Here is a 21,517-nt window from a genome sequence, read left to right as displayed (position 1 = left end):
TCTAAGAAATATTGTTTAGCCTATTGTATCTGTACTGTCTCCCAAAGGAGCTACCCATCTCGTCCCACTCTCCAGAACCCTCTATATTCATCACTTTCAAATATATACCCAGCTCTCTTTTGAAACCTCATATGAAATCCACTTCCACCAGTCTCCCAAGCAGTGCATTCCAAATTCTAACAACTCTGAGTAAAGAAGTTTCTGCTCATCTCAGTCCTAGCTCTCTTTCTGACAACCTTGAAATTGTGACCCCAAGTTACTGACATGCCAACTATTGGAAACAGAATATCCTTTTTCACCCTGTCAACATTTTTCACAATTTCTCTAATCTTCCCTTGTATCAAAAATCCTTCATTCCCGGTATCATCAGAGTAAATCTTCTTTGCACTCTCTCCAGGACTTTAAACATCCTTCCTGAAATAAGGTGCCAAGAACTGAACACAATGTGGCCTGACAATGATTTGGAGAGGTTTAGCATCAATTTCTTGCTTTTATACTATATACCTTTATTTATAAACCGAAGGATCTTATAAAACTTCTTAACAACTATTTCAACTTGCTTGGCCACTTTCAGGGAATTACGCATGTGAACCCTGAGAACCCTCTGCTCCTGTACTCCCCTCAAAGTTGTATCCTGTACTCCCCTCAAAGTTGTACCATTGAGCCTGTACTGTCTCTCCGTGTTTAGTCGACCAAAATTCATCACCTCACACTTTTGTTCATTGAATTTCATCTGCCAGAAGTCTGCCCAATTGGCCAGCTTGTCAATGTTCCTCTGAAGTCATTCAGCATCATTCTCACAATTCACTATTCTCCCCAGGTTATTATCATCAACAAATTTAGAGATTTTACCCTCAACACCCATTACCAAGTGGTTTAAATGCTCCCACGAGGAGCGGTTCCACCATAGAACACACCAGATGGCCTCCTTCTTTAGAGACCGCAATTTCCCTTCCCACGTGGTTAAAGATGCCCTCCAACGCATCTCATCCACATCCCGCACCTCCGCCCTCAGACCCAACCTCTCCAACCGCAACAACTGGGACTGGGGAAGGATGGAGCTGTTCCAATGGGACGGGCTCCACCTGAATCATTCTGGGACCAGAATCCTGGGGAATTACATCACAGCCTCAGAGTGAAGGGATGACCCTTTAGAACTGAGATGAGGAGAAATTTCTTCAGCCAGAGGGTGGGAACTGTATGGAACTCATTGCTGCAGAAGGCTGTGGAGGCCAAGTATTTGAGTGTCTTTAAGATGGAGATAGATATGTTCTTGACTGGCAAAGGGGTCAAGGACAACAAGGGGAAGGCAAGAAAATGGGGTTGAGAAACATATCAGGCATGGCCGAATGGTAGAACAACTCGATGGGCCGAATGAGGTAAAAACGACTTCAACCCCAGGGCATCAATGTGGATTTTAACAGTTTCCTCATTTCCCCTTCCCCCACCTCATCCTAGCTTCTAACCTCCAGAAACTCGGTCCCCTGACCTGTCCGGACTTGTCCGACCTGCCCAGCTTCTTTTCCACCTATCCACTCCACCCTCTCCTCCCTGACCTATCACGTTCATCTCCTTCCCCACTGACCTATTGTACTCTATGCCACTCTCTCCCCACCCCTACCCTCCTCTAGCTTATCTCTCCACGCTTCAGGCTCTCTGCCTTTATTCCTGATGAAGGGCTTTTGCCCGAAACGTCGATTTTGCCTGTCCTCGGATGCTGCCTGAATTGCTGTGCTCTTCCAGCACCACTGATCCAGAGGGACAGGGGTCCTAGTGCCGATCCCTGGGGGAACACCACTTCCATCTCATAGCCAATCTGAGAAATGTCTATCTATACCTACCTTCTGTTTTCTCTCTTTTAGTCAACATCTAATCCATGCTGTCAAGGACCCAGCAATCCCAAACATTTCTAATTTGTTAACCAACCTGCCACGTGGCACCATATTGCAAGCTTTTTGAGGTCTCACACGTACAACATCCATTGTACTACCCTCATCCACCACCTGTATCATCTCGTCAAAGAACTCAATTAAATTTGTCAGACATTACCTTCCCTTGACAAAGTAATGTTGACTATCTTGTATTAACTTATTTTTCTCTAAGCGCATATTTACTTCATCCTGTATTAAAGTCATTATCAGCTTTCCCACTACTGATATCAAACTGATAGGGACAGAGGACAACTACAGACCTTTCTTAAACATTGGTGTCCTATTTACAATTCTCCAATTCCCTGGGATTCATCCTGCATTCAGACATGCTTGGAAAATTTCTGTTAATGGCTCTGCGATTTTCTCCCTTTACACACTCAGCAATTTACGACACATCCCATCCAGATCTGGAGTCTTCTCTGCCTGGGAGTAGGACCTCTGCCATATCCTTTGCTTTAGTGAGCAGCTAACCCTGCTTGTTCCTGATGGTACCCACTCTATCCTTCACTAATCTTTTACTATTAGTATGTCTTAAGAACATTTTATTATTTGTTTTAGCGCAGCCTGCCATCCTTTCCTCATGATTCCTCTTAGCCTTCCTTATTCCAACCTTAGTCTCTCGCCTGCATTTGAGATACTTCCTGATTTTTATTGCTTTTATTATTATGATATGCATCATATGCCTTCTTTTCCTTTCTTATTTTTTCATGAATGGCCTTAGTCATCCAGGGTCCTCTAGCTTTGGATACCCCACATTTATTTCTCATTGGTACATACCTAGCTTTCATCCTATTCATCTCTCTTTTGAAAGTCTTCAATTTTTCATCCACTAAAATGCTTTTCCAATCAACCTGTTCCTGTTCAAATTTTAGACCCCTAAGCTCTGCCCTTTTCCAATCTGGGAGCTTAATCATTGATTTTTATCCTTTACAAATTAATATTGAACCTTATTATGTTATAATCACTGTTTCCCAAATGCTTCCCCACTCTGACATTCTCTACTTGTCGTGCCTCAGCTCCTAGGAACAGATTCAGCATTGCTTCCTCCTTGGTAGGACTGAAAATGTATTGTTCCAGAAAGATCTCCTGCACACATTGTAGGAATTTCTCCCCTTTCATGCCCCACACTCTATCTTTTTCCCAGTCTACCAGGATAATCGAAACCAACAAATATCACAACCCTACTCAAACTACAAATTTCTATACTCTGCCTACAAATGCTGTCTTCGACTTCCTTCCCACTATTTGGAGGTCGCTCACAAGTACTCAACAAGATCAGAGTTCCCTTCCTGTTTCTCACCTCCAACCATATAGATTGTAATTCAGGATACTATCATTGACCAAGATGAGTACATAACTCCTCCCCTTTTCCTCACCCTGTTTCTACTAAAAGCCTATAACCCAGGATGTTAAGTATCCAGTCCTGTTCTTGCTTCAGCCACATTTCTGTCAATGCTGCAGTGTCATATTCCCCAGAGCAATTTCTGCTTCCAGTTCCCCAATTTTGCTCACTCTACTGCACGCATGATGGAAAGGCAAGGACTGATTAGGGATAGTCAGCATGGCTTTGTGAGTGGGAAATCATGTCTCATGAACTTGATTGAGTTTTTTGAAGTAACAAAGAGGATTGATGAGGGCAGAGCTGTGGACGTGATCTATATGGAAGGCGTTTGACAAGGTTCCTCATGAGAGACTGGTAAGCAAGGTTAGATCACATGGAATACAGGGAGAGCTAGCCATTTGGATACAGAACAGGCTAAAGTTGAAGAAAAAGGGAGGTGGTGAAGGGTTGGTTTTCAGACTGGAGGCCTGTGACCAGTAGAGTGCCACAAGGATCGGTGTTGGGTCTACTACTTTTCATCATTTATATAAATGATTTGGATGCAAACACAGGAGGTATGGTTAGTAAGTTTGCAGATGACACCAAAATTGGAGGTGTAGTGGACAGCGAAGAAGGTTACCTCAGAGTACAAGGGGATCTTGATCATATGCTGAAAATGTGTTGCTGGAAAAGCACAGCAGGTTAGGCAGCATCCAAGGAGCAGGAGAACTGATGTTTCGGACATGAGCCCTTCCTGAAAAAGGGCTCATGCCCGAAATGTCGATTCTCCTGCTCCTTGGATGCTGCCTAACCTGCTGCGCTTTTCCAGCAACACATTTTCAGCTCTGATCTCCAGCATCTGCAGTCCTCACTTTCTCCTAGAAGATCTTGATCATATGGGTCAATGGGCTGAGGAGTGGCAGATAGAATTTAATTTAGAAAAACATGAGCTGCTGCATTTTGTGAAAGCACATCAGAGCAGGACTTATACACTTAATGGTAAGGCCCTCAGGAGTGTTGCTGACCAAATTGCACGTTTGATTGCACGTTTATAGTTCCTTGTAGAGTGACAGGTAGATAGGATAGTGAAGAAGGCGTTTAGTACACTTTCCTTTATAGGTCAGAGTATTGAGTATAGGAGTTGGGAGCATGTTGCAGCTATGCAGGATGTTGGTTAGGCCACTTTTGAAATACTGAGTGCAATTATGGTCTCCTTCCTATCGGAAGAATGTTGTGAAATTTGAAAGGGTTCAGAAAAGATTTACAAGGATGTTGCCAGGGTTGAAGGATTTGAACCACAAGGACAGGCTGAATAGCTGGGGCTGTTTTCCATGGGGTGTCGGAAGCTGAGGGGTGACCTTATAAAAGTTTATAAAATCATGAGGGGCATGGATACGATAAATAGACAAACTCTTTTCCCTGGGGTGGTGGAGTCCAGAACTAGAGGGCATAGTTTAGATGACTGGGGAAGGATATAAAAGGGACCTAAGGGGCAACCTTTTCATGCAGAGAGTGGTGCATGTATGGAATGAGCTGCCAGAGAAAGTGGAGGAGGCTGGTACAATTGCAGCATTTAAAAGGCATCTGGATGGGTATATGAATAGGAACGGTTTAGAGAGATATGGTCCAAGTGCTGGCAAATGGGACTAGATTAGGTTAGGATATCTGATCGGCATGGATGAATTGGACCGAAGCATCCGTTTCCATGCTGTACACCTCTATAACTCTATGTGGGACATTACTGAAAAGGGGATTCGTGTTGATAGGTCGGCAGACACAATGGACTGAAGGATCTCTTCAGTGCAGCATGACTCAATAATTCTATGACTCCTAATTGTTAAGTGGATAAATGTGGGTCAGGAATAGGTTTGTGTCTGACTCACTTAGAGTCATACAGCACAGAAAAAGATCCTTCTGTCTAGCTTGTCCAAGTCGACCAAGTTTCCCAAACAAAACTCGTCCTACTTGCCTGTATTTGCCCTGTATCCCTCTAAACTTTTCCTATTCATCTGTACCTGCATCTACCACTTCCTCTGGCAGTTCATTCTATGTATGAACCACTCTTTTTGAAAAAGTTGGCCCTCTCACCTTAAACCTATGCCCTCTAGTTTTGAACTCCCCACCCCTAAGGAAAAGACTTTTGCTATTCATCTTACCTACTCTTCATGATTTTATAGACTTCTATAACGGCACCCCTCAACTTCCTATGCTGCAGTGAAAAACGTCCCAGCCTCTCTTTTTAACTCAAACCCTCCAATTCCAGCAACGTCCTTGTAAATCTTTTCTGAACCCTCTCCAAATTCTTCATAATCTTCTTACAGCAAGGTGACTAGAACTATATAGTACTCCAAAATTGGCCTCAGCATGACATCCCAACTCCTATATTCAGTGGTCTGAGCAATGAAGGCAAACATGACAAACGCCTTCCTTACCATCCTATCTAAGTAATTTCTGAAGTAATAACAGAGAGGCTCGATGAAGTAATGCTGTGAATGCAATGTACAAGGATTTGCAGAAGGTGTTCATGCAGTGCCACATGACAGCCTTGTGAGGGAAGTTATTGGTTGTGCTTTACAAAGAACAGTGACAACATGAACATCAAATGGTCGCAATGATGGGAAATGGTCAATGGATATCTTTGGGTGGAGGGAGATTTGTGATGGTGTTCCCCAGGGTTCAGTGATAGGAGCCTTGCTTTTCCTGATGTATATTAATGATATGGATCTTGGGGGATAAATTTCAGATGAAATACAACTTGTAGAGATTGTAAACTGTGAGTGAGACAATGTGAAGCTCCCAAGAACACTCCCAAGGTGACGGTTGCAGTTCAATGCAGGGACATGAGAGTCGATTAACTTTACAGAATGTGGACAATTACAACTGAAATGTACCACTCTAAAAGTGGAGCTTGAATGGACAAACATGTAGATTTCTGGACATAAACTGGTGATGGTGCAGGCCGGCTTGAGAGATTAGAAAACAAAACATCATTCTTAATTCAGAGGAGTTGGGAGTCTCTGACTTGGGCCAATATTTATTGCCCATCCCTAGTTGCCCATTAAGATGGTGGTGAGCTGTATTTTTGAATTGCTGCAGTCTTTGTTACCAGGGAATGTCATCCAGATGGAAATATGAATAGGAAGGATTGAAAGGGATACGGGCCAAATACTGGCAAACGGGAGTAGGTCGGATCGGGATATCTGGTCAGTGCAAGCAAATTGGACCGAAGGGCCTATTTCCACGCTATATGACTCTATGACTTCAGACCCTGCATGATACCCAGACCTAAAGTGTCCTCCTGAACTGTGTGCACTGGAAACATTTTCTTTTGGCCAAATTATGGCAGACAGAGTTTTTTTCATAATGTTGCATTGAATACTACCTGCTTTTTTAATCAAGTGGTGATTAGAGTCTGGAAAGTGGTTGTCTCTCGCAGGACTTCTGGAGTAAAAGCCATCCTGTTGATACACTGCTCACTCTCCAGTTCATAGTTCAGAGCTGTCAGCTTCAGCAGATATGTGGCTGGTGACCTATAGCATTCTGCCTGCAATGAACTGATATCCACAATATACTAAATTGCAGCAACATGAACTAACTGTTGCCAGAGGTATTCGCCTGGACGCCTGGCACCCTGCAACTAAGGGAACCAGATGTCACAGTTTAATAAGAAGGATCTCCTTTTTAAGACCAAGGTGAAGAGAATTTATCATCTCAGATGGTCATTAGTCATGGAATTCTTTTCACAGAAAGCAATGGAAGCTGAATCACTGAATGTATTCAAGGCTGCATTAGATAGATTTTTGATAGACAAGGAATTCTAGGATTATGTAAGGGGAGACAGGTAAGTAGAGTTGAGACTCCAACCAGATGAGCTGATTCGATTGAATGATGGAGCAGGCTCAAATAGCCAGCTGGCCTACTCCTGTTTCTAATTCCTGTGTTCCTAAATTCATACTTGACCCTGACTGCACAGAGCAGTGTTGAGGAGTTTCAAGGGAATGGAGTGATTCTATCTGAACTTAACCCATTTAGTTGAAGCCTTATGCTTGACACAAAACCTCCCTCAGCAACTTCTGCTTAGTGACTCAAAACGTCTCTGGAAAATTCACTCTATGTTATTTCCATTTTGCACAAGGAAAATGGTGAATTTCTGTTGTTCCTGCAACTCTCCAATTTTCTGCCTTCAGTTTTTATCTGGAAACATTAAAATGTATGATCTTGTTGACTAGATATTTTAAACTCCCTAACTAAAGCTATCGACTTCAGGATTCTTTCCTGCACCACTGGAGATCTGACATAGAAAGTATTGCTTGGAGCCGTCACATTTGAGTGTGACAGTGAGTCCACATGTAATTTCTGCAGCCCGAAAGAAAGGCAAATTCACAGTTTCATGGAGTATGGGAGGTTGCAAACTGCATTTTGCTGCATAATAACAGCAACTTGCGTTTATAAGCTACCATTAATGCACTTAAGAGACTGAAGGTGCTTCACATAACTACTAGCTAACAAAATTGAAATCTGAGGATCTACAATGATCAGACTGTGGGAAGAGTTTTGAAGCATGAAATTTACTGCCAGACATCGAGCATTTGTCCAGTTAAATGGAAGATTTAAAAAAAATACCATTTCTTTTGTTCAACCAGTGAAGGATTATGATGAAAGAAACAATCTGGGAGGTGCTCTGTAGCTCTGGCTCTCTTTCCGTTCCATGCATAACTGGTATGTAGCTGGTGGGGTTGGTATAGCTGGATTAAAGGGGATAATGTGGGTAGACATGGCTAAGATCCTCTAAGATACCTAAGATGTTTGGAAATCAGACAAGGGTTATTCTGGCCATCTGCCCATCTCCAGTGTCTTATAGGAACCCACGTGGCCATGATGAATGGAGAACAACAATACGTCTCCAACATGAGGTCTTTTGAAATGGGAATAAAATGGAAATGAGAACCATAGGAAAATAATTGTGATTGATTACTATTACTAAATACTTGTTTCATTCATGTTAAGCTTTTTTCAGAGTGATTGGACACCAGTTAGATTATTTTTAGAGATGTTTTTCTAAAGGAGCATTTGTAGATTTTTGCCCCTTGGCACCAAGGCTACTATTGTCAACTCTATTGGTCCACTTAAAATAGGCAGGCCAGCCTGTGATATATAATACTTCAGAGAGAAATCCTGAACAATTAAGAACATATGGAGTTTTTCATAAGCTAACTGAAAACATCTTACTTACTTGGGAATAATTTTTTTTAAAATTATTTGATTTTAAACTTTGGGTCACTTAATACACTTATCAGCAGCTACAGCAAACTACAGATTGAACTTAAGATTGCAAACGTCAACTTCCATCCTGGTAAAATACGTGGACTATTAAACACTACCACTGTCAAATACCTAATTCCTAATATAAATGCATTCTTTGTTTTACACAAATCTCAGACAATTATGCCCTTTCAGATACAGATTTGATTTCTAAAACAGTCTAATTCTCGCAGATTGCTATTTGTAAAACACCATTTGAAAATATTCAATATAAAAATAGAAAAAAAAACAAGAAAGCATAGAGTCTTCCATCAAAGTGAATGAAATGATTTGTTTTGAACATTTGTTTGCGGTACTGGTATTAATTTGGCACAAAGTAACTATGTGACCTTAACCAAACAAACAGCACAACTACTCACATTTGTAGCCTCCAAAAAGACATTTTTCACAGGTATTCCAATTAATAAATATCTTTACAGAAGAGATGATTGAAGGAAATGCTACATGGATCACTTCAGATAAATTACATTCACAGTCTCAATCTCCACAGCACAGTAAAGAGCCATCCCACTAAATTAGAAAACATTACACTCGAGGGAAAATGTCAAGTAAGGCATAAATGAAGCAGATGTTACATGGAAGACAGTGGAGGGCTAGGATCGACTACAAGGATCTACAATGATCAGATTAAAGGAGGAGTTTCAATGTATGAAAAGATTTATTGCCAGTCATCTAGCATTTCTCCAGTTAAATGAGAGATTTTAAAAAAATATTTATTTTGATCAACCAGTGAAAGATTGTGTTGTGAAACCCGATCAAATAATCAGTTAATTTTGGATTGAGCCCATGACTACTAATGAACACATTGAGCGACTGCATATCATCTTTATAACAATGCCTCTGAAAGTTGACCCAATGCAACTTTTGCTCAACTTTAAGGAAATTATTTCTGCCATTCAACATGTGAAGCCTGAATGTCAGCCTTCACTCAATGACTAGCAGTCAGGAAGTTATAAGCTACAGGCCTTTTCATGAAGTTTTTTTTCACGTAATCTAAAATTCAGTGTAGTCTGAAGCCCTTTATGCTCTCTCGGTTTGATATTAATGATTCTATGGTACTATTCAAAGAAGAGCAGGAGAGTTTCCCAGCTTCTAGGCCCAAAATGTATCCTACAGTTAACACCCAAAATAGAATATTTGCTCAGTTTCCCAATGTTATTCATGTAAATTTTCTGTAATCAAATTGACTGGATATTTCCTACAATATAGCATTGAGCACACTTTAATAAAAAAAACTTCATTAGCCATAAAAGCTCCTTGGATGTCCTGAGATCGTGAAAAGTGCTTTGTAATTGCAAGCTTTTATAAACGTGAAAAAAGAAATGCTAGACTTTTGAATTTAAGTATAGAGTTGAAAGTGAACTACAAAGGATGTGATAAATCAAGACCACCTTACCTGAATATAAAAAGGTAAGAAATGCACAAGGGCATAGAGTTTCAGCATGACTGCTCCCTAAATATCAGAATGGACTAGGTGGAATAAGATGAAATAGCACTAAAACATCGAGACTTAGAAGCGTAAGCATGTTGTGCTCATAACAACTTTACAGTGGAGCATCTTCAATCTTCTCTGCAGGTTAAAATGTCCATTTACACAAAGTAGTCCCCATCCGTACAACTTCTGGAATTTAGGGAATTTCTGCATAGTGCATCCAGCAGCTCAAGCACGCAGGCACCTGTGGTCCAGCATTAATCACTTGTGCTTGCAACGGCCAGCAGTCAATTGAAGCCTAATCCAGGACTGCTTCTGCTGCTGCTCTTGCAATTGTGAGAAATTCAATTTAATTTGGTCGAAATCTGTCAATTACAGCAGGGCAGGACATAATTGTGCAGCTTCAATTGACTTCTGGTCACTGGTCTGATGTGCCAAGTACAAGTCAACACTGTCAATTGAAGCTAAGTAAAAAGTAAGACAAATGATCAGCTCATTGCCAGACAAGCTCATGATGTAGAAAATGTCCTGTTACTGTCACCAACGTAGGAACAGAAGTAAGCCATTAACCTCTTGAACTTGTTTACCATTCACTAAGACTATAGGTGATCTTTTACTCAGCTTCATATCACTTGTATCAGTTCAGAGGAAGGGTCACCGAACCCGAAACATTAACACTGATTTCTCTTCACAGATGCTGCCAGACCTGCTGAACTTTTCCGGCAACTTCTGTCTTTGTTTCGTATCACTCGGATTTGCCTTATAGCCCTAAATAGATTTTTGTTAACCAAAGCTATGAAACTAAAAGAAATGAACAATTTATTTAATTTGTTCTTGGGTGTCACTGACAAGGCCAACATTTAATGCCTCATCCATAATTCTCAAAGAGGTAGTATTGGCCAATCATAAATTGCCATTTATGCAAGAGAATTTCAAATTTCTGCAAGTATTTTTGTGTAGTAGTCTCGCTTAATTTCACTTCCAAAGAAGATTTCGTTAACCTTTACACTACACTAGACTCCCTAACCAGCATAATCAGTCACTCTCCACCTAACCTATCTGATCCCTAATGACTTCAAAACTTCAAATTACTCCTTTCATTTCTGAATTCCAGAGATAACAACCCTCGATAGAGTTATTTTACCACATAACCCATCATCTAACCCTCAGAGTCCTGCTGTCACAATGGTAAATGACCTTGTACCACTACAAGGTCAACAGACCCTTCCTCGGGGTATGGTACTCAGAACTGCCACGAGTACCCCAGATGTGGTACATTCATACTTTTGATTAGCTAAAGCCCCTTATATTCTTCCAGACATAAAAGCCAGCATTCCATTAGTCTTTCTGGTATTTTCTTAACCTGTTCATGTTAATGATCTATCCAACCTTCTCCAAGTCTCAGGTTTCCAATCAATTTTATGTTTTGATTGTTGATTCAAGAGAAATTTTGCCTTAATGCTAACAAATTCACTTCGAGACTAGAGTTCACTTCAGCTCAGTTGCAAGCCTATCAATTGTGTACAGAGATAAAGCTCCACTTAAAACTTACTCTGGATCCCTCAGGTGTGCCCACAAGTCTAAGTCATATGTCATGTATCATGTGCCATGCCACATATTCCTTCAGTGGATCAGCTGGCAGCTCAAGACTTCCCTCTCAATCTGTTAACACCATGATTGTGATCAGATGCGAATGTAATATTAAACCACACCCCACAGTACCTCAGTGCCAATCTAGCTAATTGCAACTTTAGATAAATGTGAAAAACAAGACATCAAGTACAATAAAACTGCAGCATGGATTTCAGAATGATTTCTGTTATATAGCTATAGCTTTAGAATTACTTTGCCACTGATTATAATAATTGTAAACTAATGGTGCAAATACAAAATCAAAATACTGGGGTGTCACACCTACAAAGTCCCAAACTACTTTATCACTGTCTTGAAGCCTGTCCTGGCAGCGGAATAGGATACAGGTAGTCTTTGATTAACACAGTATTTACATTTCCAAAAATCATCACGTACAGTGAAATGGTGTTATTCGAAACACATAATACAAAAAGAATATATTTTCTTTTTTCTTGAATTTTATACAAGATTGCTTAGCTGGAGGTACAGGCTGTGGATCTTTGGCTGACTCATCTGCAGCTCTGCAAATTGAAGGTTCAGAAGCATGAGACTGCCTTTCTGCTGCTGCTTTAAAAAAAACTTATCCAACCTTCATGGAGTCTTTTTGGCCCTAATGGCTGACATTAGCTGAATGAATGGAATCTTCCCCAGTAGTGTTGGGTTTTAGTGTGCATTTATTCTTGTGCTGCTGGGAGTTGGGCAAGAATTGCATTGTCGCAAATCAGCTGTGCATTATTGAAACCATGGACATTACAGTAAAAAACCCATTATGGTGCGACTGTGTTAATCGAAACCAAGTTAATCAAGGATTACCTGTGTATCCACTGGAGGTGGCAGTACAGACATATCCAGACAGCAGGGAATTCCAAAATTGGGACCTCTAATATCTAGAAGGATCCATCAGAGGCCACGAAAGTTCCTCTCCAAGCCAAACACTATTATGAGTAAGAAATTTATTTCTTTTGTTTCAAGGTCCTTGGGTCAAAATACTAGAAATCTCTCCCTTACACTAATACAACAAAGACAACTCATGACCACCTTCTCAAGGGCAACTAGGAAGAGGCAATAAATGGAACTGCCAGCCATTGCCACATCACATGAGAAAATAATGTCCCCAGGATGATATAATGTAGGTATCCACTTTACCTTTACAATTCCATCTGACATGTTAGTGGGCACTGCATTTCTGCCCCAACATAATTCAGACCACAGCTCATTTCTTTTCAAAAGAAAAACATATTCAACTCAGAGCTGTTGCAGCAGAGTACGCCATTTGACCTGAAGCAATGTTTCTGATGTTGTCTCCAGAATCCAAAATGCTATTTGTTGCCTTTGCTGCCTAGTTGAGAATCACATTATATCCCATACTACATGACATGACCAGGAGTCCCAGTGGCACAGAAAGTGAAGGATTAGTGTTAATGTTAATCCTTACACTGGTATTCAATAACAGGGTGGAGGAGACCAAGGTTCCATCACCACTGAGGTTTGAAACAAAACCATTGAAAGTGTAGAGAAGCTGCCTTAGGGCCATTTTTGACTGATAGATTCTAGAGGGCAGAAACAACGTGAAGTGAAAGTACCTCACTGGAATGTTTAGCACGATAGGATTGGAGCTTGGAAATAATTCATGGGTTGGGAGTGTTGAACACTGAACACAAAAGCGATACATTGCAGATGCTACAAACCTGAAACAAAACTGGAAAATGCTAGAAATATTTAGCAGCATCTGTGATGTGAAACAAAGATTAATGATGACTCTTCACAGTTCAGAATATATTAAAAAAGGCAAACTGAGTAGTCACACTATAAAATAAGGAGAAAGTGAGGTCTGCAGATGCTGGAGATCAGAGCTGAAAATGTGTTGCTGGAAAAGCGCAGCAGGTCAGGCAGCATCCAGGGAACAGGAGAATCGACGTTTCGGGCATAAGCCCTTCTTCAGGAAATGGGCATAAGCCCTGAAGAAGGGCTGGATGTTGCCTGACCTGCTGCGCTTTTCCAGCAACACATTTTCAACACTATAAAATAACCCTAATATTCAAGGAAATTCAATCTTTTAGAACGCAGTTCAGAGTTAACTTGACTGTGATGCATAGCGTAAGTTGGTGCTTTTCCAGCACAACTCTAATCTAGACTCTGGTTTCCAGCATCTGCAGTCATTGTTTTTACCCAGAGAAAAGAGAATTTGAATTCAAATAGATATTTTCACAATTATTGCAGATGTCTCTCAAGTTTCTTTGACATATGCAAGGAGCCTCTGCCTGAAGTGCTGGGACAACCTGAGTCAGGTTGTCTGTCTATATAACTGCCATTTGTGGATAGTGAGTGTTTGACAACTAGGGAATTTCACTCTTTCAGGTTTGTCTGTTCACCCCAGGACCAGCTGGTGTGGATCAGTAATCCTGCTAAGGGTTTAGGGATTTCCTGCAAAAGGCTGTTTTGTGGTCTCATGGACCTTTCTGAAGCATTTACCTTTCCTTTTCTTTCCCTTTTAACCTTTCCCATCAACATACAGTGGCTCTCTGTCCCTAATTATTAGCCTAGCTCCCCCCTCCATGCTGAACTGGATTTTACTCAAACCAAAATCATTGCTGGCTTAGCCCATTTTAGAAAAATAATCTGCAAAGCTGTCCTTTCCCCTTTACAATATCACAATGAGACTGGAGCTGAGGGGACCTGAAACATCTGAGACAGAATGCCTTGGGAAGGGTGGGTGGGCTTGAGAGCGATCTGTCAGATAGTAGTAACAACAGGAGTGTGGAAAGGGTGAGGCCAGAGAGAAACAGGGAGATGAGAAAACCCTTCAGCATTAATGACGGCCGTGAGGACACTGGGTGTGAACCGTGTGAGTGCTCTGAATGATAAGGCTGCAATTGAAGAGTCACTGTATCGCCTGGCCAATGTGTCACTGACATCAGGGTGAATTTATTCCCCTCTGACTTCAGAATTTGCAGATGGTCCAAAAAAACAGATGCCCGGTGTACATTTAATAGATACAGCCCCGCTAAACATATGCTAGTGATCTGACCCAGGCAGAGACAGAGTGAAACAATAAGGAAACTGTAAACACAGTATCCCTGAGCGAGGCATCAGTAAATTTATCAATGGGCGTGCACTCCTTCCCACGACAGCGTCAGCTGTAACCATGGCAACTCCCTTAAGCATTAAGTGTCAGTAGCACCAAAATAGAACAAAAAAATCAACGGTATTAGGCGATCCTCCAAAAAAAATTCGAACAGTCTACAAGATTATCCAAAAGCTCTTTGATCAATACAGAATCAAACATCGTGCTCAACGCCACCACCCTCAAACTCACAGCTGTTTCCCTTCAGTCCTACACCCACCGCACCACTGGTCCTCAGCACCATCGCCATATAAACGTCTCGACCCCAAACTATCTCCACCCCTGATTGAATTTAACTGCCTATATTTGCTTCCTGAGGTTTCTGTTTACATTTTGTTCATTCACGAGAAGCTCCAGAATCGAGTCCCACGCGTTACTCGTGAGTTACCATACTGGAGAGAGGTTAGGGTGGAAAGGGTTTCCGATCCGCCCTCATCTCGTCCACACGCAAATTAGATTTGTCATTTCACAACTTGAACCACAATCAGCTCTTTGGTGGAGAGAGCTTACGCCGCGTACAAGACAGGTCAAGTGCTTCCAGTAAACAGGGTCCGCCGCAGTGATTGCGCGGGTTCACTGAGTGAGAGATGACCTCTATTTCACTCCACAAGAAGGCAGATTGATGCAGCGCCCTCAACGTTATTGAAAGTATCATCAGGGCCGCTGTCAGACGAAGCGCCACCATAACAGCGATTAAAACTGATGAACCAAAGTTTGGGCAGACGTAGATTTTTCGTAGCAACTGAAAAGAGAGAGGTTGAGGAAGCAAGCTGCAAGATTTAGGGGATTGTGTCAAAACCCTTTCTAAGCTCACACAAACTGGGGCTGTCAATGTCCGGAAACCGCAACCGGTTAGTGGTACAGTATCCTCCTCAACCAATCGGGCTCAATACAAAGTACAGAGTAAACTTAATCTGAGCTACCAACATCCTTTCTCCCCCAGCACTCTACCCTCCGCCCCTCCCCCCAAAGTACAGCAATAAATGCTGACCCTCTCCACATTTCACGTCAGCTCTGAAGAGTCATCTCGACCTGAAACGTTAGTTTGCTCTCGCTCCATGGATGCTGCCTGACCGCTGTGATCTCCAGCATTTTTTTTGTTTTTAGTACAGAGTAAACTTCACTAGTTCCTATCCCCATGCCTTCAACTCAAGAAGGCATCCTTGTGGAGAGGCCATCATTCATGTTGCATGAACATTTCATCGTCGACGGCAAAAACTTTAACTTCCTCTGAGCCGCCACAATGTTGACACTTCCAAAGCCTTCTTTTCAAAAATACAAACACTGAAAATAAAATAAACGATGCCTCGTCCATCTGTTCAACAACAACAACAACGCGCGGCTGTGCAGCAATGCAAAACTCGCTGTGTACCAGGTGGAAACTGAGTTGAAGGAGCCAGAAATGTTACCGAGTGAATGGCAAGCTGCTGAGAGGGTTATACAAACATTCTGGGGCTTTATTCCCCTCAGTGCCACTTTATGCCGTACACAAAAACTGGAAGTAGCTAGCATGAGCAAAAAAAAATTCAGATTAAATGTCACGTGTGCGTGTTTTGGGGCAGCAACAAGACGAGTTTTAAGAAATCCTAGTGGGCGGTTTTCAGAGTTACTGATTCAAACTTCCAATTAAGAAAAAAATCAGCACACTCAGGAAATAAAACGGGGTGGGGGCGGAAGTCTTGTCCTGAAGAAACTTTCAAAATTGGTAATTTACCATGAACAGGTTAGCCCGGCTTTCGCAAGGTTTGTAGCTCAGGTTGAGGTTTACCCGCTGAGCTGTAGGTTTGATATCCAGACGTTTCATTACCTGGCTCGGTAACATCATCAGTGGCGACCTCCAAGTGAAGGGAAGCTGTTTTCTACTGCTTTCTATTTATATCTTTCTCCTGAATGGGGTTCCTGGGACTTGTGGTGATGTCATTTCCTGTTTGTTTTCTGAGGGGTAGATAGATGTGCTTGTTTTTGGCGTTGTGGTTGGAGTGCCAGACCTCTAGGAATTCTCTGGCATGTCTTTGCTTAGCCTGTCCCAGTCAAATTGATGGTTTTTTTCATCCGTGTGTAGGCCTACAAGGGAGAGAGGGTCGTGTCTTTTTGTGGCTAGCTGGTGTTCGTGTATCCTGGTGGTTTCTGGCTGTGTTTTGTCTGCTTGTCGTGGTTTGTTCTTGAGGAATCTGCGCAGTGTTTTTTGAGTATCCATTCTTCTTGAATACGTCGTATAAGTAGTTCTCTGTTTTTCGAAGTTCGTCTGTGCTGCAGTGTGTGGTGGCTCGTTGGAATAGTATTCTGATACAGCCTCGTTTGTGTGTGTTGGGATGGTTGCTGGTGTAGTTGAGTATTTGGTTAATGTTTGTCGGTTTTCTGTATACGCAGGTTTGTAATTCTCCCTTGTCCTTTCTTCCTACTGTGTCCAGAAATGCAAGTTTGTTGTCAGTTTCTTCCTCCTTGGTGAACTTTATGCCTGTGAGGCATATCAACCCCTCAGAAAACGAACAGGAAATGACATTACCACAAACCCCAGGAGCCCCATCCAGGAGAAAGATATAAATAGAAAGCAGGAGACAACAGCTTCGCTTCACTTGGAGGTCGCCACTGATGATGTTACCTAGCCAGGTAATGAAACGTCTGGATATCAAACCTACAGCTCAGCGAGCAAACCTACACCCTAGCCTGGCTTTCTGAACAATGATCATACATAAATTGTGGTTCAAATTTTACTGAGATTAATTCGTTCACAAAGCTGAGAAATGTGGTCGGATATAATTTGCTGTTATACAGTCGGTGAAAATTAAGACTGTCACAAACATATGTGCTGACCATATCGCCGGGTGATACCTTGAGATAATGGGGTGTTTTAGCTTGTGACAGAAACTCTTAACTTGGGTGCTGACCACGTTCAGGATTGTGTTTACAAGTGCTGCAGAAGCAAGCAGTAAAGGGCAGCTTTGGTGTGTTTTTTTTAGATAGTTGCAAATACTGTATCTGTTTTCTTGCAGTTTGCTGGAACAGGTACTCTATATTCAAGAAGGAATGATATTCAACATCTCTTTCAACACAAGGGGGTTCCTTCATGCTATTTCCCCCCACAAAATAAGGAAAACCGAGGACATAAAATGCCGTAATCTCACTTCGTCAATTTCAGTGTCACTGGCGGCACTCACCTACACGAAATGCCAAAGCTGTCGGTGTGAATGTCATTAAAATGCAGACATTATTTATTAGTTTCTGTCCACCTTCCCTCTTCCGACGGTAAAATCCGAACGGGGGGGTGAGGGGGCTCTAATCAGTAAACATATAAAAACATACATACATCTCAACTCTATCCGCCACCGTGCATAAATCGCATTCGAGCACGTCCTGCCCCTGTTTCAGCACCACAGCTCTGAACAGCTCACCGACCTCTAAGCTTCACATTCAGTTACAAGCCACCTCTCAATTTCAAAAGAATTAGACAGACACTTATGAAAAGGTTACGTTGAAAGCCCAGCTCATACACATATATATGCAAAAACAAACGTCAGGGTCACTCATGTCCAACATCATAATAATTACAATATTCACTCCGCCCCTCACGCACGCTAAAAATTGATAGCTTTCATATCGAAATTCAGACGCGTAGAACATTTTATTAAATAAAAATGCCCTCTCCCTAAGCAACATCACACTCAAAATACCTATGGACTGGAAAATGTACTGACCAAATTTGGCAGTCGTTGGAAGCTCATGGGCAGGGAGTTTAGGCAGCTACCTGTCTGTCTCCCCATGAAGTGAGGACAACCACCAGGTGTTCTGATTTTAAAGGGCCAGGCTCTGGTCAGGGTCTCTGTCAGCTGTAGGGTTAGTGTCCAAATGCTTGCCAGTGATGAGTTAAGGCCATGGTTTCTCCTGGTGATGAAGCTGGCATCAGTGCTCTTACTAGCAAAAATATAATACCAGGCTTTTTCCAATAGTGGTGATACTAGAATCTCGGCCAGTGGCGAGGGTGAAATCAGAATGTCAATAATAGGGTTTCAAACCAGATCTCTGCCAGAAGTGCAATTATACTAGGGTCTCTGAGAGCAGTAGGGGCTGATACAGGGTCTCTACCAAGGTCAGGAAATGACACATCTCTGCTAGCAGCAGGGGACTGATACCACATTTCTGCCAGTAGTGTGGGCTGATACCAGGTCTCTGCTAGTAGTGAAATTATACCAGGGTCTCTGCCTGTCGGAGGGGCTGACACCAGGGTCTCTGCCCGTTGGAGGGGCTGACACCAGGGTCTCTGCCCGTCGGAGGGGCTGACACCAGGGTCTCTGCCCGTCGGAAGGACTGACACCAGGGTCTCTGCTCGTCGGAGGGGCTGACCAGGGTCTCTGCCTGTCGGAGGGGCTGACCAGGGTCTCTGCCTGTCGGAGGGGCTGACACCAGGGTTTCTGCCTGTCGGAGGGGCTGACACCAGGGTCTCCGCCCGTCGTATGGACTAAGACCAGCGTCTCTGACTTAATCAGGGACAACACCAAGTCTCTGCCAGTGTTAGGGGCTGATACAAGGTCCCTGATAGTGGTAAGGACAGACACACTAGGTCTCTGCCCGTCTTAGGGGCTGACACCCAGGTCTCTGCCCGTCGGAGGGGCTGACACCAGGGTCTCTGCCCGTCAGAAGGGCTGACACCAGGGTCTCTGCTCGTCGGAGGGGCTGACACCAAGGTCTCTGCATGTCGGAGGGGCTGACACCAGGGTCTCTGCATGTCGGAGGGGCTGACACCAGGGTCTCCGCCCGTGTTGGGACTAAGACCAGCGTCTCTGACTTAATCAGGGACAACACCAAGTCTCTGCCAGTGTTACGGGCTGATACAAGGTCCCTGATAGTGGTAAGGACAGACACACTAGGTCTCTGCCTGTCGTAGGGACTGACACCAGTGTCTCTGCCTATTGTAGGGACTGACACCAGTGTATATGCCAGTCGTAAGGACTGACACCAGGGTCTCTGCCAGTCGTGGGGACTGACACCAGCGTCTCTGCCCATCGTAGGGACTGACACCAGGGTCTCTGCCAGTCGTGGGGACTGACACCAGTGTCTCTGCCTGTTGTAGGGACTGACACCAGTGTATATGCCAGTCGTAAGGACTGACACCAGGGTGTCTGCCAGTCGTAGGGACTGACACCAGGGTCTCCGCCAGTCATAGGGACTGACACCAGCGTCTCTGCCCGTCGTAGGGACTGACACCAGGGTCTCCGCCAGTCGTAGGGACTGACACCAGGGTCTCTGCCAGTCGTAGGGACTGACACCAGCGTCTCTGCCCATCGTAGGGACTGACACCAGGGTCTCCGCCAGTCATAAGGACTGACACCAGGGTCTCTGCCCGTCGGAGGGGCTGACACCAGCGTCTCCGCCAGTCGTAGGGACTGACACCAGGGTCTCTGACTTAATCAGTGACAACACGAAGTCTCTGCCAGTGATAGGGGCTGATACAAGGTCCCTGATAGTGCTAAGGACAGACACACTTGGTCTCCGCCAGTGAAAGGGGCTGATACCACGGTTTCTGCCAGTGACAGGGGATCACACCGGGTTTCTGATCGTGATCGGGACTGACACTAGGTGTCTGATACCGTTGGGGTGCTGCTTTGCTCGCGGTCCGGCCTCCCCGACTGCCCCCCTGAACATCAGCCCGGGATCCCCGTCCTGCTCTGCCCGCTCTTCCCCCACCCCCGGTAAACCCCGGGCTGGGTGATCTCCGGGTGTCACACATGCCCCTTTCCCCCTCCTCAGAGAGAGTGTTGAGCCTGAGCCCCGGAGACCGAGCCTCCTTTACCACTGCCCCCAGCCCCCAACAACCCCTTCGCCAACCCGCGGTCGGGCGGCAGGAAAGAGCGCGGCTCCGTGCGGGGCCTACCCCGGGGAAGAGCGGGCACACGGCAGCCCAGGGAGGGAGCTGGGATCTCCCTGTGCCTCTCCCGCCGCCCCCTATACTCCGTTATCGGGTCCAGTCTCCGGAGGAGGAGGGGTAGGGGGAGGTGGTGGTCTTTACCTGTCAGAACTCCCACTCGGATCTGGTGCTCGTGGTTGGTGAGCAGCAGCCCCTCGGTCGCCATGTTTACAGCTGCTCCGGGATCCGGCGGAATCCTCCTCCTCCCCCTCCTCGGAGCAGCAGCCGCACCGCTCGAGTCCGGAGGCGGCAGCAGCGGAGCGCAGACAACATCGAGCGGTTACACAGAGGGAGAGAGCGCGAGAGACAGGCAGAGAGGGAAGGAGAGAGAGAGAGAGAGTGCGCGCGAGAGAGACAGAAAGAGAGCGCGAGCGGCCCCTCACTCACTCACTCACTGACTGCACACACTGAGGGGGGATGTCAATGCACCAGGCACACGGTCTATTCCCTGATTAATCACTCACTGCTTCCCCCCTCCAGCACAACGCTGGATGGATCAGCGCTGGGATTAACACTGCACTGCGAGCTGGGGTTAATACTGTACTGGGCTCTTACTGGGTGCAAGGGTTATTAATCACTGGAAACTCGCTGGGAGCTGGGGTTAATACTGCACTGCGAACTCATTGGTAGCAGGGTTTAATACTACACTGGGCACTAGATTAATATCGAATTGGGCTCACACTGGGAATTGGAGTTAATACTTCGCTGGCACTGGGGTTAATACTGCACTGGGCACTCATTGGCAGCCAGAGTTAACACTACGTGGGTACGGGGGTTAATACTGAGCTAAGAACTCATTGGGAGCTAAGGTTAATATTTCATTGCGAACTCACTAGGAGCCGGGGTCAATACT

At 44.1% G+C, this 21,517-nt stretch overlaps 1 protein-coding gene across 7 annotated transcripts in view; it reads right to left on the bottom strand.

Moving 5' to 3' along the window:
* LOC122553706 (gephyrin) overlaps positions 1 to 21,161 on the bottom strand; it is a 537,285-nt gene extending 516,124 nt beyond the window's left edge. For 5 of the 7 annotated variants that reach the window (XM_043697921.1, XM_043697925.1, XM_043697926.1 and 2 more), the window contains exon 1: positions 20,767 to 20,842. Coding sequence is in view for 2 of the 7 variants with exons in the window: in XM_043697923.1 (XP_043553858.1) it covers positions 20,767 to 20,830 (64 nt within the window). In the remaining 5 variants the exon portion in view is untranslated. Of the gene's footprint in view, positions 1 to 20,766 lie in introns of all 7 variants that reach the window. The other 2 variants (XM_043697923.1, XM_043697929.1) reach the window with 2 other exon arrangements.
* Between the last annotated feature and the right edge of the window lie 356 nt (positions 21,162 to 21,517).

Source organism: Chiloscyllium plagiosum, chromosome 10 (assembly GCF_004010195.1).
Source record: "Chiloscyllium plagiosum isolate BGI_BamShark_2017 chromosome 10, ASM401019v2, whole genome shotgun sequence".
NCBI classification, from domain to species: Eukaryota; Metazoa; Chordata; class Chondrichthyes; order Orectolobiformes; family Hemiscylliidae; genus Chiloscyllium; species Chiloscyllium plagiosum.
The sequence above is the reverse complement of the archived record's forward strand: the minus strand, read 5'-3'. Positions and strand labels throughout refer to the sequence as shown.